Here is a 27,321-nt window from a genome sequence, read left to right as displayed (position 1 = left end):
AGAGAGAGAGAGAGAGAGAGAGGGAGAGAGTTGAGTCTACTCTCTGTTGGTGGTAATCCAAATAAAAACATCTACCTGAGCTAGTAGTGATCCACTAAAATAATTCAGTAAGAAAAATGTAGTGTCAAAAATATGAATGAAGAATCTAAGATTTTACTCTACTTGTAAGTTAACAAGTTAACCTGTTATACATAGTTTCATTGATACTAGATGGCATCAGACTACTGGGTTGGAGACAAAAGCAATACTCAGAGCAACTCAGAGCAATAGCAGAATCCACAGTATTATCATTTTCTCCCCCTGGCTCACTGACTTCCAATTTCCACAGGATGAAAAGAGGGCCAGATAGCACTAGCCCCCAAATAGGGTTTTTTTTTTTTTTACAAGAGAGAAGCCCTGAGCTTGGGGAACTCAGATCTTCCCTGATATAGTGATCATGCCTGCTCCAGAAGCTTTATCTTCCAAGGCTTTTCATTACACAAACATCCTTGAAAAGATAATCTGGCACAAAAGCAGTCAATTCTTCTGCTTCCAAGACATGCAAAACCAATCACAGAGACCCATGGAGAATCATCTCTCACCACTTACTTTGTAGAATCCTGTCATCTTAAGTTGTTCACTGTTATTTGTTTATTTATAAATTAAAAAGTAGCTGATGTGGAGAATATACAATAATCCTACTTTTCATATTTTTAAACTTACATATGGTAAATAGTTTGTATTTTTTACATCATATTGTATCACTATGTGATCTTACCTGTCCAAGCTTCAGTTAGATCATTTTTGAAATGAGAGAAATAATAGTGCCTGTGTCATAGGGTTGATGTAGCATTACATGAGATAATATATATATATATATATATATATATATATATATATATATATATATAGCATTTGGAAGAGTACAGCATGTTCAAAACAAACTTTGTTAATATTGTTATTTTTAACTCAAAATTCATTTCTTATCATTAGCTGATTCAATAAAGAGAAAGTTCTGCCAATGGATGGCTGAGGATACTGGAAAAATTCCCACCGGTGATAATTAGTGACTTGTATGACTCTGGAGCTGACTTAAATATCCCAAATATCCTGGGGCACTGGGCAGCCTCTTCTGCTCGGTTATGGTGGTACTGTACAATTGACAACTTCATGGGCAAACATAGAGCCTAATGAGGTAAAGCTGTGCATTAGAGTGGGTCTAGAGCAAACACACCTGAGTATCTCATGTTCAAGTGCTGCCATGGCATGTTGGCTCTAAGTTCCTAATAAGTATAGAAAGCCAAATTCTAACCATTTCTAAAGAGACAAATCTTATTATCTAGCTGCTTCTGCTCTCAGGGGGCAAAGTTTCAGGGACACTGCTACAGAGTAAACAGGACATATTGTGCTGAAATAATAATTATTTCTTAACAGGGGCAGCAAAGCAAATTCTAGCATATCAGATTTTGCATTTCTTTTAGCCACAGGAGGAAGGGCATCAGAGGGGAGGAATTAAAGGTTGTGAGTAGAGGTCCCATTTAGGTTAGCCAACTATGTCCATGCTTGTTTCAAATAGGTTCACTGAGTTTTGATTTTGATATATCTAGCCATCTTTTGTAGTTATAAGCTTCATCTGCTATTAGTAACTAATGTGAGCTCCTGCTTCACATCCCCAACTGCCCTTGGATCTCATCCTGACAATCATTCAGATATCTGAGGTTCAGATTACTTAATAAAACTTAAGAAGGCCTGGCCTTACTTCTAAACTGCTATCTAGTTGGGAAGAGGAGTTGAGTATTCAGTCTCAGAATCACCATTCGTTTTCAAAGTTTAGAGATCATCATCCAAACCCTTCAGAAAATTGAGGTCCATCTGGAGTGCTTAAGTGAATTGCCTTAGATTACACATCTAATTAGTGCTGAAACCAAAAAGTCAAATTTCTTAGCTCTCAGTCAAGTTTTCATTCAATTACAAAACAATCGAGAAATAAGGATGAAAAATAAGAGCCCTTGTAAGAAACTGTTACGCCTTTGTTGAAAATATTACAGAGGAGAAACCTTTGGGCTCTACAGTCATCTCCACCTGGATTTCTATCCCTTCTCTGATTATGTAAAAGGAGATTTATTTTTATATAAGAATAGTACCTACTTCACAGATTATTGCGAGGGCTAAATGCAATAATGCAGTTAGCGAATTTGGCGCCTTTTTTTCACATAGTAATTCTCAATTACTGCAGCTGTCTTATATGGAAAACTGCAGAACAAATGGCAAAAAAAAAAATGTTTTTGAAAAAGGAAGTTAAGGAGCGCCTGGGTGGCTCAGTCGGTTAAGCGGCCGACTTCAGCTCAGGTCATGATCTCGCGGTCCGTGAGTTCTAGTCCCACATCGGGCTCTGTGCTGACAGCTCAGAGCCTGGAGCCTGCTTCAGATTCTGTCTCCCTCTCTCTGACCCTCCCCTGTTCATGCTCTGTCTCTCCCTGTCTCAAAAATAAATAAATATTAAAAAAAAGAAAAAGAAAAAGGAAGTTATTAAATTTGCTTTTTGGGTAAGCTCACTGTGAAAAAGTTTCTTCTCACATTCTCATAGAAAAGAAAAGTTTATTCCCTTCAAAAAAAAATTTTTGGTTGTATGAATCTATTTTTGATAGCACTCCAAGGAAGATAAAGTTAAAGTCAAAGGATGGTTTAAGTAGAGGTGATCTCGTAGCTATAGGAATGACTCTTTATAATAAAACTGGTGTTCATTTCATTTCAAATTATTGCAAATATTTCCATTCGACTTTCTCACTATTTGAAGCACTTATGTGTAAAAACACTGTCTTTCCCTAATGCTTGAATTCCCTGATGTATGTTGTCAAAGAGATAAAGGAGAACAACTCCTTACAGAGTTCTTTCTGTGAGAGAGAAAGGCACCAAATCCTCAGCAGAAGCAAAGCTTTCACCAGCACTTGACATGAAAAGAACTTGCCTACCTTAGACTTCCTGTTAGGGACACTGAGACGTGTAGAAGATAGTGTCCTTGACAATGTTCCTATAGCAATGTGCAGTAGAGAGTGATCCATAATTACCTAGAGGATCTTTGATAAAAGACAGTTTGAATGCCAAAATGTAACTCCATGAAAATATTCTGTTGGAGTAGTAAATACATAACTCTATGGGAGGTTAAGACAAATGACCAACGATACAACTTTTCAGTGGTCTCATTTAACCTGAGAGTGGTAATCCACGCCCATTTCTATTACAGTAAAAGGTTTTTTTGTTTGTTTGTTTGTTTTGTTTTTTTTAATGTTTTGTTGAAGAGTCTAGTAATGAATGATAGTTAGACATCAGCAAATAACAACCTTTATTTTGTCCAAATTGCTTAACCTATGAGAAAATTAAACTTTATCATCTCTAAAAATCTCTGATTTATGAAAATCTGATCTTGGGAATCAGAATAATACTATACATGTATAATCTTAGTCAAATTTCAAGAAAGAATAAAAATAATTGTGCAATGGTAATTTTCTGGCTCTCAGTGAGTCTCTATGATTTATGTTATAGTTCAGTCATTGAGACATTTGTATACACATTTCTGCAATAACCACATTGGCTTTTCTGCCCATATTGAAGTGGGGATTTTCTCTCTGAATACCCAGGGAAGTTAATGCATCAAGAGTCCTTTTATTTCAAAATCTTTTATAAATCCTAGTGAATTTGTTATCAACTCTATTAAATAGTATGGGGAAAAAAAACAACAACAGGAAAGTTATATCCGAAATGCATAATATAGCTCTGTCTGTCAAAACTAAAATATTCTTAACCCTTTAGAACATTTGCAATGTGCCCAAGTGTCTATCCACAGAACTAATGTAAGCAATCATTTCTTTTGCCCCAGGATGGTGCCTCTCCATTGGTGTCTGCTGTGGTTGCTACTACCACTCAGCTCAAGGACTCAGAAGTTACCCACTCGAGATGAGGAACTTTTTCAGATGCAGATCCGGGACAAAGCATTTTTTCATGATTCATCAGTAATTCCAGATGGAGCTGAAATTAGCAGTTATCTCTTTAGAGACACACCTAAAAGGTATTCTCCCTGCAGTACTCTCTTTATCAATAAGCTCATAAATGATACTAAAAAAGAAAGTAACTTTTTAGACTTAGATTAGATAACTTGCAATCAACCTCTGAATAACATTGCCTATTTTCTCTAAGAAAAGAAAATGACAGTGCAACTTCTAATCATTAAGTAGAGTCTGTTTGATCCTTACTGATTGTGATCTCTCTGGGGATAGAGAGGAAAATCTTTGTAGTTCTTACATTTTGGAATGATTATTTTCTTATCTTTAGGATAGCAGGAAAATTTTAAGAAGGACTCTGTAGGATTATGATGAAATTAATCTAAAATAAGGTTCAGAAAAGGGGCATAGGAAGACCCTGAACTCACTTTCTCCCTTTGACACAACAAATCTATAGCTGCATGTAGAACAGTTCTCTCTGAAGAAGACCTGAAAACTAGCTGAAGAGTTCCTTCACACAAAGGATAAAAAGGCTGCTTAGAGATGGGTAAGAGAAGCAGAGAAATGGTCTTGCCAAAAACCCCACCCCTAGTGTGGTAACTCACAAAGAGGAAGGCTCTGACAAATATATAGCATATTCCTGAGGAGCAAGGGGTTTGAGCCCCATATCAGGCACCCCAACCTTGGGATCTGCATGCACCAGAGAGACAAGCCAAAACACCTGGCTTTGAAAACCAAGAGGGCTTATTTCTAGGAGACCCAAAAGGCTTTAAGAAACTAAGACTCCACTCTTAAAGGGCATATGCACAAATTTACTCACCCTAAGACACAGTGAAAGCACAGTAAGTTGAAAAGTTCCTGGACCACGTGCAAAGGAGATTCATTAGCTAATCTCAAAGTCTTCTAGAGGGAAAGGGGTCTCTTAGAACTCTTTCCAGGCATGGAGGTGCTGGCAGGTACTATTTTTGCACTCTCCTTCTACCTTGCTAGTACCACTTAGCCCACATTTGTGCCCTCCCATGGCTCCATCCTGCTAAACCTGGCAGGCAGGCATGCCCCAGCCTGGCACTGCACCACACCCTGACTAAAGCCAGCAGGTGTGCACGGGCCACAAAGGGGATGGCCCCTTGAATTCCTGACCAGGATGGTTACATTTCTGAGTGCCATGGGACTGAAACAATCAGAGAGACTGTCATTAGCAGGTTACCACCACCAGGGCACTGCATAGACTAAGACTGACACACCCCCAGTCTCCCTGTGGCCAATCCTTCAAAACTGAGAGAGACAGCTCTTTCACCTAATGCATAGAAACCAACACAGTCGAGCAAATGGGGGGGGGGGACAGAGGAATATGTTGCAAATGAAAGAACAAGATGAAACTGCAGGGGTGGGGGGAATCTTAATGAAACAGAGATAAGTTATTTACCTGAAAAAGGGTTCAAAGTAGTGGTCATAAAGACACTCACCAATCTTGGGAATAGAATAGGTGAACACAGAAAATTTCAACAAAGAGATAGAAAATATAAGAAAGTACCAAACACAAGTCCTAGATCTTAAAAACTCAATAACCTAACTGAAAAACACACTAGAGGGGTCAGTAACAGACTACATAAAGCAGAAGAAAGAATCAGTAACCCAGAAGATAGGGCAGTGGAACTCACCCAAAAGAGCAGTAAAAAGAAAAAAGAATTTTAAAAAGTAAAGACAGTTTAAGGAACCTGTAGGACATTAAGTAGAACAACATTTGCATAATAGAGGTCCCAGAAAGAGAAGAGAGAAAGGAACATAAAACTTATTTGAAAAAATAATGGCTATAAACTACCCTAACCTAGAAGAAAAACACACATCCATGTCCAGAAAATCCAGAGAGTTCAAAATAAGATGGACCTGAAGAGATCCACACCAAGATATGTTACCTTAAAATGTCAAAAGTCAAAGACAAATAGACAATGTTAAAATCAAGAGAAAAACTTGTTGCAAATAGGGGAATACCCATAAGATAATGGCAGATTTTTTTAGTAGAAACATTGCAGGCCAGAAGGGAGCGCATGATATATTCAAAGTGCTGAAAGCCAAAAACTTCCAAGACCAGGAAGATTATCATTCAGAAAAGAAGAGAGATAAAGAGTTTTCCAGACAAGCAAAAACTAAAGGAGTTCACTACCACTCAACCAGCCTTATAAGAAATGTTCAAGGGACTTCTTTAAGATGGAAAGAAAAGGCACTAACTAGTATTAAGAAAACATATGAAAGTAAAAGTCTCCCTAGTGAAGGTAAATATAGTGAAGTAATCACTTAGAAACCTCACATGAAGACTAAAAGACAAAAGAAGTAAAAAATAGCTAAAACTACAGCAATTACTTAAGGTACACACACAATAAAATGATGTAAAATGTGACATTAAAAGCATAAATTGGGGGACTGGGGAGTAAAAAATGTAGTCTCAGAATGTATTCATACTTAACTTGTTATCAACTTAAAATAGACTGGTGTATATATATACATAGGTATTTGTAAATCTTATGATGACCACAAAAGAAAAAACAAGATTACAAAAAAGATAACGAAAATTGAATCTAAACACTAAAGCAAGTCATCAAACCACAAGAGAAGAAAGCAAGGGAGGAAGAAAGGACAAAAGGAGCAAAACAGCCAGAAAACAATTAACAAAGTGGCAGTAAATACACACCTACTTATAATTACTTTAAACATACAAGGACTAAATTTAAACATAAATGGACTAAGTTCTCTAATCAAAAGACAATAGAGTGCCTGAATGGATTTTTTAAAATATTGTATGCTCCTTACAGGAGATTCATTTTAGATATGAGGACACACACAGAGTGAAAATAAAGGCATGGAAAAAGAAATTCCATACAAATATAAACCAAAAGAAAGCTGGGGTAGATATTGCTTATATCAGACAAAATAAACTTTAAAACAAAAAACTGTAATGAAAGACAAAGATGGGCATTACATACAGGGTTCAATCCAGCATAAAGATTTAGCATTTGTAAATATTTATACCATCAATAGAGATAGGAGTACCTAAACATATAAACAAATAACAGACCAAAGGGAGAAACTGACAACAATACAATTATAGTAGGGAAAGTTAGTACCCTATATTAATCAATGGATGCATCATCCAGACAGAAAATCAATATGGAAACATTGGCCATAAATGACACAATAGACCAGATAGATATACTGGGTATGTATAAAACATTCCATCTATAAGCAGCAGAATACACATTCTTCTCAAGTACACAGGATACATTATATGTTAGGCCACAAAAAAAGTCTCAGTAAATTTAAGAAGATTGAAATTATATCAAACATATTTTTACACTATAATTGTATGAAACCAGAAATCAATCCACAAAAAGAAAACTGGAAAAAATCACAAATACGTGGAGATTTCAAAACATGTGACTGAACAACCAATAGGTCAACAGAAAAAAAAACAAAAAATACCTTGTGACAAATGAAAATGGAAGTGTAACATACCAAAATTTATGGGATGCAGCAAAAGCAGTTATAAGAGGGAAGTTCATAGCAATACAGCCTACCTCAAGAAATCAGAAAAATCTCAAATAGTCTAATTTTACACCTAAAGGAACTAGAAAAATAGGAACAAATGAAGCCCAAAGTTAGAAGAAGGAAGAAAATAATAAACACCAGAGTGGAAACAAATGAAATAGAGACTAAAGAGACAATAGAAAAGACCAAGGAAACTAAGAGTTATTCTTTGAAAAGATAAACAAAATTGATAAACCTTTATTTAGTTTCACTCACTAAGATAAAATGAGTGGACTCAAATAAATAAAATCAGAAATGAAAAAGAGTAAGTTACACTTGATAACAAAGAAATACAAAGGACCTACTATGAGACTACTGTGAACAATTATATGCCAATAATTTGGACAATCTAGGAAAATTGGATAAATCCCCCAAAACATACAATCTTTAAGACCGAATCATAAGGAAATAGAAAATCTGAATAGATGAATTACTAACAAGGAGATTGAATCAGTAGTCAAAAGCATCTCAACAAATAGAAGTCCAGGACCAGAGAGCTTCATTGGTGAATTCTACCAAACATTCAAAGAAGATCTAATACTTATCCTTTTCAAAATATTTCAAAAATTGAAGAGGATGGAACAGTTCCAAATTCATCTTATGAGTCCAACACTACTATGATACTGAAACCAGATAAAGACAACACACACATAAAAGAAAATTATAGGCCAATATCCCTAATAAACAGATGCAAAAACCCTCAACAAAATATTAAGAAACGAAATTTAACAATACATTAAACATATCATACACCATGATCAAGTGGGATTTATTCCAGGGATGCAAGGATGATTCAACATCTATGAATCAATCAGTGTGATACCACATTAACCAAATGAAGGATAAAAATCATCTCAATAGATGCAGAAAAAGCATTTGATAAAATTCAACATCTATTTATGATAAAAACTCTCCACAAAACAGGTATAGAGGGAATGTACCTCAACATAATAAAAGCCACATATAACAAGCCCATAGCTAACATCATACTCAATGGTAAAAAGATGAAAGTTTGTCCTCTAAGATCAAAGACAAGACAAGGATGCCAACTTTTGCCACTTATGTGTAACACAGTATTGGGAGTCCTAGCCCAAGCAATTAAGAAGAAAACAATATAAAAGGTGTCCAAATTGGAAAGGAAGAAATAAAACTGTCACTGTTTGCAGGTACGATTTTTTATATATAGAAAACCCTGAAGATTCCACCAAAAAAACTGTTGAAACTAATAAATAAATTCATTAAGGTTTCAGGATACAAAATCAATATACAAAAATCTGTTCTGTTTTTATACACTGAAAATGAACTACCAGAAAGAGAAAATAATAAAATAATCCCATTTACAATTGCATCAAAAAGGTTAAAATGCCTAGGAAAAAATTTAACCAAGAAAGTAAAAGACCTGTACACTGAAAACTGACATTGATGAAAGAAATTGAAGAAGACATAAATAGGAAGATATTCTGTTTTCATGAATTCGAAGAATTAATATTGTCAAAATGTCCATGCTACCCAAGGCAATTTATAGATTCAATGCAATCCCTATCAAAACTCCAATGGCATTTTTAACAAAAGTAGAACAAATAATTCTAAAATTTGTATGGAACCAAAAAGATCCTGAAAACCAAACCAATCTTGAGAAAGAAGAACAAAGCTGGAGGTATTATGTTTCCTGATTTCAAACTATATTACTATACTCCAAGGTATAGTAATCAAGACGGTATGGTATTGGCATAAAAACTGATACATAGATCGATAGAACAGAATAGATGGCCCAGAAATAAAGCATGAACTTATGGTCAATTAATTTACCAATAATATACAATTTTCCAAGAATATACAATGGAAAAAGGACAGTTGTTTAGTAAACGTTGTTGGGAAAACTGGACAGCCACATGCTAAAGAGTGAAACTGGATTACTAAACTCCTGAAAGAAAACATAGGTAGTAAGAGTAAGCTCCTTGATATTAGTCGTAGCAATGTTTCCTCCCCTCTCCCTGGATCTGCTAGGGCAACAAAAGCAAAAATAAGCAAGTGAGACTACATCACACTAAAAAGCTTCTGCACAGTGAAGGAAATCATTAACAAAATAAAAAGGCAACCTACTGAATGGGAGAAGATATTTGCAAATCATGTATCTAATAAGGGGTTAAAATCCAAAATATATAAAGAGTGTATACAACTTAACAACAAAAACACAACCAACCTAATTAAAATATGGGCAAAGGATATGAATAGACATTTTCCAAAGAAGGCATACATATGGCCAACAGGTACAGGGAAAGATGCTCAACATCATTCATCATCAGGGAAATGCAAGTCAAAACCATAATGAGATATCTCCTTACACCTCTCAGAATGACTATTGTCAAAAAGACAAGAAATAACAAATACTGGCATGGATGTGGAGAAAAGGGAATCCTTGTGCACTTTTGGTGGGACTATAAATTGGTGCAGCCACTATGGAAAATAGTATATAGGTTCCTCAAAAATCTGTAAATAGAACTATCATATCATCCAGCAATTCTACTTCTAGGTATGTAGCCAAAAAACCCAAAGGGTTGTAATGTACAGCATAGTGACTACAGTCAATAATATTGTATTGCATGTTATGTAACTTCACATGGTTAAAGGGATAAAGTAGACTTACTGTGATGGTCATTTCACAATACATACATGTATCAAATCATTATTATGTACATCCAAAATTAATATATTGCATTTTAATTATATCTCAATAAATATAAGGATATTATTATAAGGATAATATTTCTTTGAACAATATGATTACATTCTTAAAATATTAAACCAAACTATAGTAAAAACTATCACTGTTCATTTACCTTTACTCCATCAACAGATTGGGTTCATACAATGGTTATAAATATTTTAACTTTAAAAATGACTATATATATATATATATATATATATATATAGTGTATATTGTTAACACATGCCATGCAGCCTGGCCAGAGGAAGAAAATTCTACTCTCCAATATATATTTGTTTATTATTTCTTGTCTTTCCCCTTCCACCCCCCACAAATAAAGATTGGGGGCTTTGATATTTGGATGAAATGTTATCTTACACTAAGTGGAGAGGTGCAGAAACAATAGAAACATCATTTCTAGGTGTCAAATATGCAATGGGAGGCATTCATAGACATTGTTGATATTACAACTAAAGATGAAATTCCAGATATAATTTAGCAGCAGTGGATAGCTTTTTTCATTAATTATTCTTAGGTTTACACATAAATTCCAAAGGCTAAATGGTTCATGGAGTGTTTATCCCTCAGTTTTGGCATTATAATTTGGGACCATGTTTTCTTAGTTATTCATTACATTTCTGTCTCCCTCACCAGCCAGTAAATAGTTGGAGCACAAAGATCATGCCCTGTTTTCCCTGATTGCTGTTCTCTTCCACAAGTGCTCTGCGCATGGTAGCCAACAAATGTTTCTCAAATTGTTAAAGTTTATTCAGATTATCTTTTATCCCAAATCATAAGTACTTCCATATGAAAATGTTGAGTTAGAGGGACTCCCTGCTGTTTTATGTGTATAATGAGTACCTTGTGGAATGCAAGAATTGTTTTGTCATTGGTTGCCTATGGCCCGTATTTAAGTTACTAAGACAGTTTCTTTGGGAAATAAGCTACTTTCTTGTTTGAAGTGAGAACAGAAGGTAGTGGATGAACTGACATTGATTTCTGCTTCCACAGCTAGTGCTGCTACCCTCACAAAAATCAAAATGTAGTCGTTTTGAACATTTTTTCACTTACGTGATGCCAAATTGTTTTGTTTTATCTATTTCTTTGTAATATAGATGAGTTCAGTTGTGTGTATAGTGTTAACACATGCCATGCAACCTGGCCAAAGGAAGAAAATTCTACTCTCCAAAAAGTAGACTGAATTGAAAACTCAGCCACCTGACATATGTCTTGAAGGATGCTTATGGTACATATAACTTTCCACACAGTAAATACTTCAGTCATCTGGTTGTTTTTTCAGGATGACATCTGGCTTTACTATTTCGTGAATAGGTTGTTTTTGCTTTTATAGAGTCTTCACTTTATTTGTCCTCCCACTGCCCTACCCCCACCTTCCTTCTTTTAATTCATATTTGAGGGGGGACGAAGTACTTCTAATGCCATTCAGATTCTGTATCTTTCGACAGAATAGACTCTAGGTGTAAGTATCCTGGGTCTGGAACAATAGGGTTAGTGCTAGGTTTCTTGGGTTCTGTTCATCAATTTAGTAATTCATTCATTCAAAAATATTTAACAGGTACCTACTACGTGCAGCCATCAGTGCTAAATTCTGGGAATACAATGGCATGGCAAATGAACCTTAAATGGGCCTGTGTGGGGAAATTGACAATCAAATAATACAAATATACAGTCACAAATTTCAATAAGTGCCCCAACTGAAAAGTACAGGAGGACACTCTGAGAGTATATAAGAGAACCTGATCCAGAATGAGGAGTCAGAAAAGGCATATTGTGACACTTATGTGTAAGGGCAAAGGGGTGTATTTCAGGCATACGAGAAACATCCCAGAAGTTCTAAGATAGGGTGGATCCTGGAAAACTAGGGGATCCCACGTGGTTTGAGCATAGAAGACAAGAAGCCAATGAGGCAGGCAGACCCCCCCCCACCCCCACTGAGGAAGTTTTAGACTCTGCAAACAATTAAGGACTTTTCCCCAAAAGCCTAAAGTCTAAGCTTATTCATCAATTCATTCAACAAATACTGATTAAGAATTATTTTAGTCTCTCAGTCTTCATCAATGAACCTTGCCCTCTTGTAGCTTTCATTCTAGTTGGGAGAGATAGAAAAATAAAGAAGTAAACAAAGAAATATAATATGTCAGGTAGTGATAGCTGCTTTGAAGGCAAATGAAGAAGTGTGAAAGAAAGCTTCTCGGGAAGGAAGGTGATATTTTACATAAGGGGTCAGGGTAGATCTGTTAAACGAATGAAAACTAAAGCAGCCAGTGATTTTTCCAGTGACTCTTGATTGTAAGTCTTAGAATGAATGATCTCAGTCTGAACTGGTCCACTTCCCCATAGGTATTTCTTTGTGGTTGAAGAAGACAATACTCCACTATCAGTCACAGTGACTCCCTGCGATGCACCTTTAGAGTGGAAGCTGAGTCTCCAAGAGCTGCCAGAAGAGGCAAGCGGGGAAGGCTCAGGTAAGCAGCAGAATGAATCTGGCCCCAGACCTCTGAATGGATAGCTAAAAGGCTTATGAAATATACATCCTTCTGTTAGTAAGAAGAAAGAAAAAACAGCATGAATGCATATGTGAAGAAGCTGGAGACTTTGCAGTGGAGATGAGGGAAATGGAAGGTGGCATCAAATGATGGTGATCTTAGTTAAATGGCTAAGGGAGACAGATGTGGAGACTGAACGCGTGAGGAAAAATGGAGAGGTTTGGACTAGGCTCTCTAGCTGTGGTTTGCAATCTTACCAAACATTGGAATCAGTACCGGGGGCTTTAAAAACTATTGATGCCTGGATCCCACCCTTAAAGGTCCTGATTTAATTGTCCTGGAGTGTGGACTGGATATTGGGACTGTTTAAATTTCCCCCCTCTGTGATTCCAATATGCAGCCAAGATCTCTGGGGAATAAAGAATGGCACCAAAAAGAGGAGCAAGAAGGCATTTAGCACCAGTGCAAGTCCAGGATGACAAGACAGTCATGGTGTGCGTGAGGTGTGCATGAGGCATTTAAAGAAAATGCAGCTGGTGGAAAGCAAATACCGAGACACAGGGAAATGAGAAGAGTCCATATACGAATCTGGTGTGATCTCCTTTTAAGGGGTGAAGGCATCATAGCTTAAAGATGAAGCCTTGGTGACTGGTGCCAGGCGAAGGATGCCAGCAGGCTGCTCCACTCACAGTGATAAGAGGACGTTGTAACTAGGAAAATATGGGAAGTACAGCAGAGGAGATAGAGAATAAAGAGCCACACGAGATTGTGTTAATCTCATGGTTTGGGAATATGAAAGTCTACATACCTCACTCAAGCTGCAGTAATAAGCTGAACAAGGTTCATTCCCACCCTGGCAACCCAGTCCTTCATCAATTCCTGTCAGCTTATCTGGCATTCGTGTGATATCTGAGGTTAACAATAAAAAGAAAAAATTAGTTTAGTTTCAATATTTTCCTCCTATTATTTCTGTGCATGTGTTCTCTACACTGAAAATTAGGTACTCCTACTGGACCTTTATATTCTATATTTTAATGAGAGATTGTCCAGTCCTAGATACAAGAGCAAAATCTGTGAAATGGCTGGCCATCAAAATGCAATCAGGTTGAATCCTTTTGATAAGGAGATTGACAGTAGGGATTAGTCTCTAAAATGTTTACAGTCTTTGACCTAAAAATTCCACCAATTGGAGTCTATCCTCAAGCCTAAATTTAAATTCAGAAAAGCTTAACATATATATAAGAGCACTATTTTAAATGATCAAAAATTGACCAACAACATTATTTTTATGATATAATATTAATATAATAATAACATTGAGAAAGACTGGATTCAAAAATGAAGGTTTGCCTGGGAACATATATGTATGAGAATAAATGTTATTAGGTTATAGAGAAAGATGAAATAAATCAATTGCATAGATGGAAATGAATGAAAATATTAGTAAAAGACTGTCTCAGGATCAAAAAATATTAATAAAGGACTGTCTCAGGATCAAAAGTTAATGATTTTTTTATCTTATTCTTTTTCTCTATTTCCCAATTATCTACTGGGAACATTATTAGTTTTATAACAGAGAAAAAAGAAGAGTCTAAAAACACAATTTAAGGTCAGCAAGCCACAGTACACACCCTGACATGTAGCTTGTATTTCTCTCATGTCTTCTAGGTGACCCAGAGCCTCTGGAGGAACAGAGGCAGCAGATCATTAATGAGGAAGGCACAGAATTATTCTCCTACAAAGGCAATGATGTGGAGTATTTTATATCTTCTAGTTCTCCGTCTGGTTTGTATCAGTTGGAGCTTCTTTCAACAGAGAAAGACACACATTTCAAAGTCTATGCCACCACAACCCCAGAGTCTGATCAGCCCTACCCCGAATTACCTTACGACCCAAGAGTAGATGTCACGTCCCTGGGACGCACCACAGTCACCTTGGCCTGGAAACCGAGCCCTACAGCGTCTCAGCTGAAACAACCCATTCAGTACTGTGTGGTCATCAACAAAGAGCACAATTTCAAAAGTCTCTGTGCTGTTGAAGCAAAACTGAGTGCAGATGATGCTTTTATGATGGCTCCAAAACCCGGGCTGGACTTCAGCCCCTTTGACTTTGCCCACTTTGGATTTCCTTCAGATAATTTGGGTAAAGAACGCAGCTTCCTAACCAAGCCTTCCCCCAAACTGGGGCGGCATGTCTACTCGAGGCCCAAGGTTGACATTCAGAAAATCTGCATAGGAAATAAGAACATCTTCACCATCTCAGACCTGAAACCCGACACGCAGTATTACTTTGACGTCTTCGTGGCCAACAGCAACAGCAACATGAGTACGGCTTACGTGGGCACCTTCGCCAGGACCAAGGAAGAGGCAAAACAGAAGACGGTCGAGCTCAAAGATGGAAAAGTGACAGACGTATTTGTCAAACGGAAGGGAGCCAAGTTTTTGCGGTTTGCCCCAGTCTCTTCACACCAAAAAGTCACTTTCTTCATTCACTCTTGTCTGGACGCTATCCAGATCCAAGTGAGAAGGGATGGGAAGCTTCTTCTGTCGCAGAATGTGGAAGGCATTCGGCAGTTTCAGCTCAGAGGAAAACCTAAAGCCAAGTATCTCATTCGCCTGAAAGGACACAAGAAAGGAGCATCTATGTTGAAAATACTAGCGACTACAAGGCCGAGTAAGCAGCCATTTCCCTCTCTTCCAGAAGACACAAGAATCAAAGCCTTCGACAAGCTCCGCACCTGTTCTTCGGCCACGGTGGCTTGGCTGGGCACTCAGGAGAGGAACAAGTTCTGCATCTACAAAAAGGAAGTGGATGATAACTACAATGAAGACCAGAAGAAAAGAGAGCAAAACCAATGCCTTGGACCAGATACAAGGAAGAAATCGGAAAAGGTCCTCTGTAAATATTTCCACAGTCAAAACCTACAGAAAGCAGTGACCACAGAAACAATTAAAGGACTTCTGCCTGGAAAATCTTACCTGCTGGATGTTTATGTCATAGGACATGGGGGGCACTCGGTGAAGTATCAGAGTAAAGTCGTGAAAACCAGGAAGTTCTGTTAGTTACCTCACAGAGAGAGATACTATTACATAGAACTGCAGGAGAGACACGAAATCACTTTCAGTATAAACTGACTACTCCCACAGCTGAGAGAAGTTGTGACTGGTGCTGGTACTGGGGAAGGAAGGATATCAACTTGTGTACATGGATGTTTATATGAGTAACTGTTGAGGAGCCTTGTTCTAGTGTGCCCCGATGGCACCTAGTGTGTGTCTGCTGCCCGTGGATGTCAAAGATAGAGGACATCTTGAAGGAACTGCCATCTCTTGCTTTGACCACTGCATGAACTGCTTCTAAATTATTTTATTACCTAAAAATCTAAGATAATGCCATTCATTGCACACATCCACAAAATGCAAATCATTCCTCTCTATAGATGCTAGGATATATATAAATTATTTTATAAAGTCATTTTAAATGTCAGTGTTTCTATGATTGTAAACTATTAAATTCTTTTCCTGTTAAAGTACAGATCTAATCTAAGTATATTAAGTGGACAGCCCTCTAGTCAGTTATATTGCTATTGTAAATTCTTATCTGTTGAGTAAAATGTTTAAATACTATATGTATCTCATGTACAAAGTTGACATACATTATATTCATGTACATAAAATTAAAGATATTAGATTATATACTGTTCATTTTCCCAAGCAGCTACCACGGTGTATTCAATTTCTATTCTGCTCACAAAACTGCGTCTTTATAGAATTTGGCACCAGAATTGACCCTTTTTTAACAGTTAAGAAAGCATGTTGCATCTCTCTAAAGTTTCTGTGGCATTAGAGAGAGTTGCTACAATTTGTATTTTGACACTGAATTGGAGCCAGAGCCAGGTATCAGCAGGGTTGAGGGAGCTCTAATAGATTTGTTTTAAAAGAATAGGATAAGCCAAACACTGTAGCTTGGTAAGTGTTCAACACATCGTTCTTAATGACCTAAAATGTATTTCATTTATTTTAAAAATAAGCATCTGTTTTAAATACAAAATTGGGACATTGCAAGTATTTTCCATCTTCTTGAATATTAGCAAAATAATTATTTTAATTTCGACCCGAAGCAATCTAGCAACCACCAGTTAGGACTCGAGCTAGAAATGAGGAAACGACAGAAGCTACTGTTTTGTAACATTAACAGTCTGATACTTTGATTTGTCACGAATTTTTACAAAGTAATTTAGGTGTAAGATAAAATATAGGCAAATAATAACAGAAACCGTTTAGCAAAGACTGCACAAAGAGCCGCTTTAGATGGTTTCATTCTCCACAGTTCTATACATGAGATGTCATGAGAACATTAGCTCAGGATTCAGAGAGTGTAAAGTCTGTCATCACCAAAGCCACATAACCTTAAGAAAATCTAGTAACTCCCGTTGCCCCCCTTTTCCATTTATAAAGTAGGTGGTGACAGATTCAGATAAGGAGACATTATAAGATACCTTCTTTATAAGACATTGTCTTTTGTAGAATTCTGTGAGTCTTAAATTACAAGGTGCTCCTGTAAATACAAGTGGGGACAGGTATAATCTCTTAACTTCTACACTGTCCCCTACATGCAGGCACCACCTTTCATACAGCGGGCATGCATCCGTAGCATTCCTATGGAGCACAGAATTGCTTTGGCTAAGATAAGTGGTGGCCAATAGGAAAGGTGCTCTGATCACCTTAGGATAAAATATTTCCACTAAAAATCTATCCTCCCACTCCTCTAGGTTATGATATTAAAAGGAAATTGATCACATCTAGATAAAACAGTAATGACACCTGAAAGAATTTTTAAAAAGAAAAAAAGAACACATACCGAAACCAGGTAGCCTATCAGACTGGAAGGAGAACTTTAAAATTGACAATATCCCAGAGATGTTAACATCCTAAGCTATAAACGTGGTGCATTTGGAGGGAGAACCAACTTTCTCATATTACTCACTAATATGTTATTACAGACCAAAGTGCTAAATGGAGCCACAGTGGATCAAAGAGTTATTGCAGCTTCTGAAGGCAATGGACTTAACTCTCAGATATTGCTTAATGCCTGGGAACCCCTGGGAACAGGGCCAACTCAATTTAACCAAGTTTTTGCTTTTCAGCCAGCTGTGATGCTGGTTACTACATAGTTTGGATAAATTTGAGAATTCTTTCATGGCCCCAGTGAAATTTGCCTTTTAGAACTTGTAGGGAAATTAAATACACATTGTGAAACTTTTATCAGTCACAAAGAAAGGGTAAAACCTATTAAAAATAAAGATCTCATTTACGAATGTGTTAGAATTTTAGCAGCACTCAGGTGAGCTGGAGACAAGAAAAAAAATTGTTCTTAATTAACAAAGAACTAGAAAGTAGCTAATACAAAAGCACCACCTTATCTTCTTTAAACTCCAGGATAGCTGTTTTGAGAACAGGGCTTTCAGAATCCCAAGGATAGCCATAGTATCAATGAGGAGGGAAGAATCTTTGAGGACACTTAGTTCAAGGTCACTCTCTTTATTTTTCAGGTGCAGAAGAAATTAAAGACCAGAGAAATAAAAATAAAATTCCCATGGTCGAAACAGAGAGTGGAATTGCCCAGATTCCAAAATATTTACCGGAATGTAAATCACTAATTCTTGAGGGGGCAATGTGACTTGTGGATCATTTTCCAAAAGTAAATAATTTTTTTGTCTTATTTATTACTTCAAAGGAACTTATTCTTAAAGGCCATTTCAGATTTTCTTAAGAATGTGTGTAACCTATGACTGACTTCAAACTTGTAAGAAAAAAAATTAGTTATTTTCAGAGACATGAAGTATTTTAGGTTTTCATGCACATACAAACTTGAGGCTATAAGATCATTAATCAACTATTGTAATGATAAGCCCTGTATTTTTTGAATCGAAAACTATTCAGAATCTATAAAAAAATTATAGCAGATGATTTTCTTGGTTAAATTATTTTGTAATCAATGTCTAGCTTAAATTTTTAAGTGTGAAGCTTAAAAGGTATGTGCTGGAAAGGATATATTCATTCCTTATTTTCATTACTCAGAGTACATTTGAAAAGATCATGATTTTGGTGTCTTGAAAAGCCAAATGAAATGAATTCAATTAAAAAAAATCACTTAGGTGAACTCTCCAGTTTGAAATCAGTTTAATGATTCTTAATAGATTAGAGGTCTAGATGTATTCAATGAAAACATACACACACACACACACACACACACACACCCTCAGTTTTATATACAACTCAGTAGATTTGATGGACCCCAAACCAATCAGGATCTCCTCCAATACTTTACCAACCCCTTTTAGAGATCATCTATTTCTACTAACTCATTTTATAGATGAGGAAATTGAAGCCCAACTAAGATGAGAACCCAGATTCCTGCCCTCCCAGTAAATGTTCACTCTAGGATTTCATTGTAAGCATTTCTTTACTCCAGAAAGCATGCAGCGGCTCATCCAGAGTATATTTCTTTGTCTCTCTTCCTTGGCTGGTTTCAAAGCAAAACAAAACAAGAACTAGCATCTAACTTGAAAAACAAGGTCATTTGGAGCATCTCCAACCACTTCCTTCCCCACTTTGATATGGTGTGATGGAGACAAAATCGTCTGGGAACATGACTTTGGGTTGTCACCAGCACCAAGAGAAGTGACCACTGCCAGACTTCAGCTGTCCTCTGCTCTTGGTTGTCCACAGGACCTGGGAGGCATCAGGGCACACTCATTGTTGTGTTTTCCCCCAGAGAATTTTGGCCAGATAAATATGCAGTGGTTTGGGATTTGAGCCTTGTCTGTTGCTTGAAAGGTGGAAAGTGAGAGAGAGGAGGGCAGGGAGATAAAATGGAGTGTGGAGAAAAGTATAGTTTTAGCTAATTTCTTTCTTAAGAGGCCTGAGAGAATAAGGGCAGTGAGATATCTACTATAGCTTAACCTTATTAAAGTTTTGGATTCTGTTTGATGTGAAATATTGTATTGGAAAATTTGATCTAGATCACCATCCACTCTATTAACATTTTATCCACTGATTGATATTCTCACTTCCTAGGAATGGTCGATCATGTTATTTGGATAAGATTTTCGCTTCTGTTTATTCACATTCCTCCTTCTCAGCCTTTGAGAAATTTAGTAATCAGAGTTCAGAGATAACGTTGCTTAGAGTGGCTTTTCATATCTACCCTCACACCTCTTTTGAAGATACTTTTTAAAAGTTTATTTGTTTATTTTTAAGAGAGAGAGGAGCAGAGAGAGGAAGAGCAAGCAGGGTAGGGGCAGAGAGAGGGAGAAAGAATCCCAAGCAGGCTCCATGCCGTCAGTGCAGAGTCTGAGTTGGAGCTCAAACCCATGAACCGTGAGATCATGACCTGAGCCGAAACCAAGAGTCGGACGCTTAATGGACTGAGCCACCCAAGTGCCCCTCAAAGATTTTTTAAAATATTTTTTCAAAGTGTAAAATAAATTGAAGTCTATTGATTGCCATCACAGAAAAATAATTGGCTCTGAGATTGAGGGGTGCATGGCCTTAGGCATAGTTACATTGGCATTTTGTCATTATTCAGATACTAATAAAGATATGGTGACATCAGGTACCCCACAAGTGTTAGAGGGGGAGGAAAGTAGTACAAGGAGGGACACTGAGTCCTAGTAAAAGACTCATTAAGAAACAGAAATAAGGAGGAATGTAATTCACCATCCCATTATGCTACAGAGAACTTTCAGCAAAGCGTCAGGTTTTCCTGAAACTTGTCAGAAAGGTAGATTTAAAGACTTTGAGCCAAGGACACATCAAGCACCCTCCCAGGATGTGGATGTGTCCTAAGACTTCAGAATTTGAAACAATATTTGAGTTGAGACAAAGGTGTAATAAAGAGAAGTCAGAGCAGACCAATTTTCATTGTGGGTGATGAGATCCAGACAGAACAGTCTGGGAAAAAAGAGCCATCCTACAGCAAGAGATGTGATGAGTGTGTTACTTTGTTTTGAATCCGATACTATCATCAGAAACTGAGTTTTAAGCAGCAATTTCACAATGTTTTGGGTCTCTCTCTTATTGTATAAATACTTGGCAATATTAATGTTACCATAATTTGGAAATAAGCAAATGTATTTCTTGTCTGTAGTTTGCTCTTGGTATAATCCTTCTAACTTGTGTAAGTAAGGCAGCACAGAATAATATAAGCAGTTGTTTTATGATATGTTTGACAAAACCCCAAATGTCCATCCTAAATCATAACCCTGAAAGGGTTTTCCTTCTGAGAAAAATTGTTTATGATAAATAGAATAAAGTACATTAATACACAGCAGCATTAGAGGTTAGGCTGTTCAGTCTCATCTCTTCCTATAAAATGAACGGAGAGGTATTAAGTAAGATTAATGTGATAGCTGCTTTTCCCATTCAGGCTGGAAAATTTTCCACACCACCAGAACAACAGCAGTTTTTAGAAGCAGCTTTACCCTCAAGAGCCACAGAAATATTGCATAGGCTTCGGTGTTTGTCTGACCCATTTCATGCTCATCTGCAGATCCGTATGGCAAAGTAACTAGATTTTGGCTTAACCATGTAATAGTAACAACAACAGATAGAGTTTGCTACATGAGCAATTTCTAAGAGCAGCTGGTGTCGTCACAAATACGGCCCATTTCCAAAGACCGAGTGTCCGTGTATCACAGCAGCCACAACTAGCCTTAGACACATTTACTGTGTCCTGCTCTTTCTGGATGGAGTAAGAACTTTACCTGAGACAAGAGGCAAGGGAGACAAGTGAGAGGCACAAGTATACATATATTTGTTTATAAATAACCAAGTAAAATTCAATTAGTTTTATTATGGTAAAATGCCATCTTAAGAACAGCTTTTAAAGAAACAACAGACTCTGGCTGGCTATTTTTAAATGGCAGTGTTGAATATCTCCCTCCTGCTGAATAAAGCTTGCCATTCTTTCTCAAAGAGTCCAAGATCTAAATTACAGGTTGCTGAATTTTTGCCTGTTTTCATCATGTACATGATAACGGCCTCCCCTGAGTTATCCATGGTGATCTTCAGGTATGGGAATAGATGACAAAGATATCGAAAGCAGGGTAAGAGCACAGCATTTACATTTAAATTGCTTGTGTTTTGTGCAAGTTCCGTGGACTGATGGCAGAACACTGTGCTTCAAATACAGCTGTGTGCTGAGCAAACTTGACTGCTTCACATTCTGAAAGCCAGCTCCTTTGCCAATTGCACGGGCAAGCATTCCGGGAGGCCTGAGTTGAAATGTGCAGATAAATACTCAGTTCTGGAGTTTTTGGAGCCAAAGCATACAGAATACTTATGCTCTGCTATGGAAATCTTGGAAGAACAGAACTTCTGTTTTTAATGTTTCTGAGGATTTAAGACAGTTCTTAGACTACTTATTACCTTTCATAAAACTCACTCCCACTTTTAAAATCTCTTGGTGACTTACCTATATTAAAAAGAGGAAAAGAATACTTTTTGATTCCACCAAGTTTTCTCTTCTCTGTTGAAGTTAAACAAAGCTCTAGGGGAAAGGACCGCAGTGGAAAGAGTGCATTAGAAATGGGACTTCGGGTGTGCAGATTTTTTTTTTTTTTTTAACTTCTGTGGACTCGAACTTTCTCATTTGTAAAATGAGAAGTGATGATCTCTAAGATTCCTTTTGGAAAAGCAGGGAAACTAACAACCTTTAAGCACATGCCGAGTGCCAGGCATATGAAATACAGTTATGTAATCCTAACAACTCTGAGATGAAGACAGTATTGTAGTCTCACTGAACAGACAAGTAACCCAAAGAACAAAGGAATTACATAATGTGCTCAAGGTCACAAAGTGAATACAAAGTGGATACATCTGGCTCCAAATTCATGCATCTTTCTCCTTCCACTTGTGTGGTAGTGAGCTCTGCTGCTTATTAGTGAACCAGAATTTCATCAGAATAAAATACAGTAAGAGTAGATGGATAAAAATGGGGAAAAGTTAAAATACACTTAAAGCTTGGCCTGGACATTTGTAAACAAATTATCTTTGACACAGATAAATACGGAGAGCTAGAGACAGACGAGAAATAATTCACAAAGTAATGCTAAATTCCTCTTACTGGGCGGAATGTTTCCATTTTAATGGTGTCCTATACTACACCACAACAACCTTGCTTGGCGGTTTCCTTATACATATATTTTATTATATAGAATTTGCTGTAATGCTCACATATGATATAATATGTGTCTGTAATATGATGCCAATAAACCTTTATTTAATGCCTTTGTGTTTTAGCATATAAAGAGTTGTCTGTGGTTGTTTTTAGTTTTGTTTCAGTTTTGTCCTTATACTTGTTATAGTTTTTTTTTTTTTTTTAATGGCAGATATTTACTAGGCCTTCATTATATGTAAAGCCCTGAGCTGAGGCATTATGGCATTAATTCACACAACAGTCTTATGAGGTACTATTTTCCACACTTTACTGATGAAGAAACAAACCAAAGATCAGAGAGGTTAATTAGGTTGCTTCCCCAGCGTCATACGGCTAATAAAAGATACAGCACAGTGTCAAATCCAAGGTTATAGATAAGCCAATGCTGGAAGGGATGACTCTTATCCCTTGCTTGTTGGTTTCCATGAAGTCCATCGGAACAAGCTTACTTTTAAAGGATGGTGACTAGTGTTCATTCTAAAAAGGACTGGGGCGCCTGGGTCGCTCAGTTGGTTGGACGTCCGGCTTCGGCTCAGGTTATGATCTCGCGGTCCGTGAGTTCGAGCCCCGCATCGGGCTCTGTGCTGACAGCTCAGAGCCTGAAGCCTGTTTTGGATTCTGTGTCTCCCTCTCTCTGACCCTCCCCCGTTCATGCTCTGTCTCTCTCTGTCTCAAAAATAAATAAACGTTAAAAAAATTTTTTTAAAAAGGACTTGCTTTGTTTCACATTAGGTACTTGCTATTAACATTCTTTTGTTTAAATTTTTTAATGTTTATTTATTTTGAGAGAGACAGACAGAGTGCAAGCAGAGGAAGGACAGAGAGAGAGGGAGACACAGAATCCGAAGCAGCTCCAGACTCTGACCTGTCAGCACAGAGCCCAGTGCAGGGCTTGAACCCATGAACCATGAGATCATGACCTGAGCCGAAGTCGGACACTGAACCAACCGAGCCATCCAGGTGCCCTGCTATTAATATTTTTCTGATTCACCTTCTTATATCTTTGTTCCCATACAAATTCTTCCTATGTATTTGGCACTTACAAAGCCCCCATAGCTATTGCCTGAATCCCAGGTGGGGTAAACTTTGTGCCCTGCATGGAGAAGGAGGGAGATTCAGGTGTTGCCTTTGGGGCTAGTAAGTTAGTTGATGTGGCTTCCTTAGTAGTGCTCTTTCTTAGACAATGCTAAGGAGGGATGAGGGCCCTTCTGCCCCTCAGCCTCCTTCCCCACCACTTTGAAAATATTTTCTCCTAATTGCTAAGGCAACATTTGGTATTAAAAAACACATAACATGAAACTTGAATCTTCACTATAATTTCAGTCTCCAAAGAAAACTATTTTTAGCAATTCTGTTCCCATTTCAATGCTTTTTACTTCCCTGTACATAAACTAATATTTATTATAATCACTCATTTTTATCAAATATGGAATTATACTCAATACACTAGTTTCATAACTGGCTTGTATTACCGAACTTGATATTTTGGCCCACCTTCCATGTCAGCTTGATCTCATTCTTTTTTAAAAAACATCGCTTCTTCCCAGACATTCTCCTCAGATGTGCGAAGTGTGTATCAGCATAAACACATGGTGGTGACCTCCATCCTCAAAGTCAGTGCTGAACCAGCACCTACCTCTCTTGCATTCGTGGTTGCACGTGAACTTTCTCTCCCAGTCAGTGACAAAGATTCTCTTGGACCTCTCTCAAGAGGCTTGTCATTTAAGCTGTTAAAACCTGGACTTTCAGTGTCAAAAAAACCCCAAACAACAACAACAACAACAACAACAAAACAATAAAACAAAGACAAAAAAAAAAAAAAAACCCAAACAACCAGTGTCCTGGTAGGTCCTGCATAGGCCAATTTTTTTTTTTATGTTTATTTTTGAGAGAGACAGAGCATGAGAAGGGGAGGGGCAGAGAGAGAGGGAGACAGAATCCGAAGCAGCTCCAGGCTCTGAGCTCTCAGCACAGAGCCCAATGCGGTGTTGAGCCCACAAACTGCAGGTTCATAACCTGAGCTGAAGTCAGATGCTTAACCAACTGAGCCACCCAGGTGTCCCCTGCGTAGGCCAATTTTTGCAAGAATTCTGCTCAGTTTAGACAGAATCCCCCACCCTGAATATCTGGTAAGTTTTAATATCTGACCAAACTTCTCATCCCTCACCACCCCAAAGATAATATCTTTTCATCCTGGCTTGCCTTCAGCCAGAATCCTGTTAGGGCAGTTTAACCAGAATGACCATACTCCCATAGTCATTTTCCATCAACAGATCCCTTCCCCACCCTGCTACTTGACTGTATTTCCCTACTTCTCTTTGTTACATCTGGATCCGAAATGATCTCTCTCCCCTATTGCAAACCCCATTGCAGTGGTCTCTGGACCTATAATATCAGTCTTGAATAAAGTCTGACTTACCCTTTTAACAAATGTCAGAATAATTTTCTCTTCAACACAAGCAACACATGGTCAGACCTTGTCTTCATCTTCTACTTCATCAGTATCTTTGTGGGAGTATTCCCCCCCACAATATGGAACATTGCTTAGGGGTTAATGCACACAGAATTCTAAGAAACAAATATAGTCAAATGTAAGTTCAAAGGAAACATTCGAAAGCCCAGTTTAAGAGACTTTTATGTTAACATTTCTATTAAACAACATTTGGGATGATCCGTGTTTCTGTTCCACACTAATCAAGTTGACATTTGGCAAGTGAAGCTGACCATCTACATAGAAACTGTCCATGAGCCCATGTGACATAGAGGTTGGGCTAAAAGCAGGTTACCCCCCGGTTTCTCTTTTACTATCAACCTCACAAACCCCTACCACATCCCCCCTCCCCCCCCCGCAAACACACACACAGACACTCACTTAATCCAGTAAGAGCAAGAAATGGAGTCCTTTCAAAGGACTCTCCATTCTGCATGTGTCTTGAGCTGTAATCAGTTTCCTGTTTGGGGAAAGAATAGTGAGGAAGGAAAGTCTCTTATATTTTTACCATTACTCCCAAACAATTCTGTCCTGGGGGGGAAATGACGGACACAGTCAAGTCCCCTTAAGGCTTTCTCCAGTGTGTGCTGCCTTTGGAGCATTCAGGGAGGGGGCTGACAAAAGACAGCCAAGACCCAGGTTCAGGGCTTAGTATCTCCATCACCTGGGAGGTAAATGTAGAGACAGACACCTGTGAAAGGATCTCAATCCAAAATGGAACCAGAAGATATGAAATGGAGAACCTCTCACATGTGCCCTCAGGAAAATAAGAAGTGGGAGACCAATTTCCCATAAATGCCTGACTTCTAGAAAACCAAAGTTTATCTCCTGGGCCAGTGAATATCTGACAAGAATCTCTCCCCATCCTCAAGCCAATGAACTTACTGACTGGACCTTGGCTGGACTTCCTGTTCTTGCACTCCTTGCCCATAAGACAACCCCCCACCCAACGCCAGATCATCAACGGCTTCCCTGTAGTTTGCTTCATTTTGCATTTCCCAAACTGCAATTCCTCTGCTATTCTCAAATAAGCTCAATTTTTGGTCCTTCGAGCTTGCCTCCATTACCTCTTCACTTAGGATAACACACATTTCTCAAAAAAGAGCTTGAGCAGATAGCTTTAATATTACCATTTCATGCTCATTCCAAATTCTGATTAAACAAAGCGACCATAAAAAAGTAAAATGAAACTACCCTCAAGGGACCTATAGTGGACTAAACTAAGAATTGAAAAGTATTTTTAAAGAGTATATAATAAAAATTATTACTGCATCTGCATTTTGGGTAAGATAAAATACTCAGTTTATGCCAACATCTGGTTTGTTGTACAAGTTCTGATTTATATGTATTTACAAAAAAATTATATGTATTTTATGTAAATACACAGAGGATATAAAGTTATTTACAAAAAGCATGTATAGAATATAATAACCATAAAATGTTTGTCTTAGATTTATGCTCTCATGTTTCAGAATGAGAATGCATTCTAATTTTTCTTTCTCCTACTGCCTTTGTCTGCTTTTCTTACAAAAGTTATCTTTGCCTCACAAAATTAATTGGGGAGCTTTCCTTTTCTCTTTAAGCTCTGCAACAATTTGTATAATATTAAGGGTTATTAGTTTCTTAAATATTTGATAAAACACACCTGGGAACCATCCGGTTCTATTATCCTTTGGAGCCTTATGACTACTTATTCTATTTATTTACTGATCATATTCTACTCAGTTTTCCTATTTCCTCTTCAATCAAAATTTAACTCATGTTTTCCTTTATAACTTGCCATTACATTTTCAAATGCATTGCTCCAAAGTTATTCATAGTGTTATGTTATAGTCTTTA

At 37.5% G+C, this 27,321-nt stretch overlaps 1 protein-coding gene across 1 annotated transcript; it reads left to right on the top strand.

Annotated features, from left to right (window-relative positions):
• The first annotated feature begins 3,857 nt into the window (after positions 1 to 3,857).
• On the top strand, positions 3,858 to 23,110 carry LOC125917246 (protein NDNF). Its single transcript, XM_049623496.1, has 3 exons — positions 3,858 to 4,045; positions 12,628 to 12,752; positions 14,442 to 23,110. Exons 1-3 carry the CDS (start codon positions 3,858 to 3,860, stop codon positions 15,833 to 15,835), a joined length of 1,707 nt encoding a protein of 568 aa, XP_049479453.1. The 3' UTR covers positions 15,836 to 23,110.
• Positions 23,111 to 27,321: the final 4,211 nt, after the last annotated feature.

This window comes from Panthera uncia, unplaced genomic scaffold (assembly GCF_023721935.1).
Source record: "Panthera uncia isolate 11264 unplaced genomic scaffold, Puncia_PCG_1.0 HiC_scaffold_1614, whole genome shotgun sequence".
Taxonomy (NCBI): Eukaryota; Metazoa; Chordata; class Mammalia; order Carnivora; family Felidae; genus Panthera; species Panthera uncia.
The sequence above is the reverse complement of the archived record's forward strand: the minus strand, read 5'-3'. Positions and strand labels throughout refer to the sequence as shown.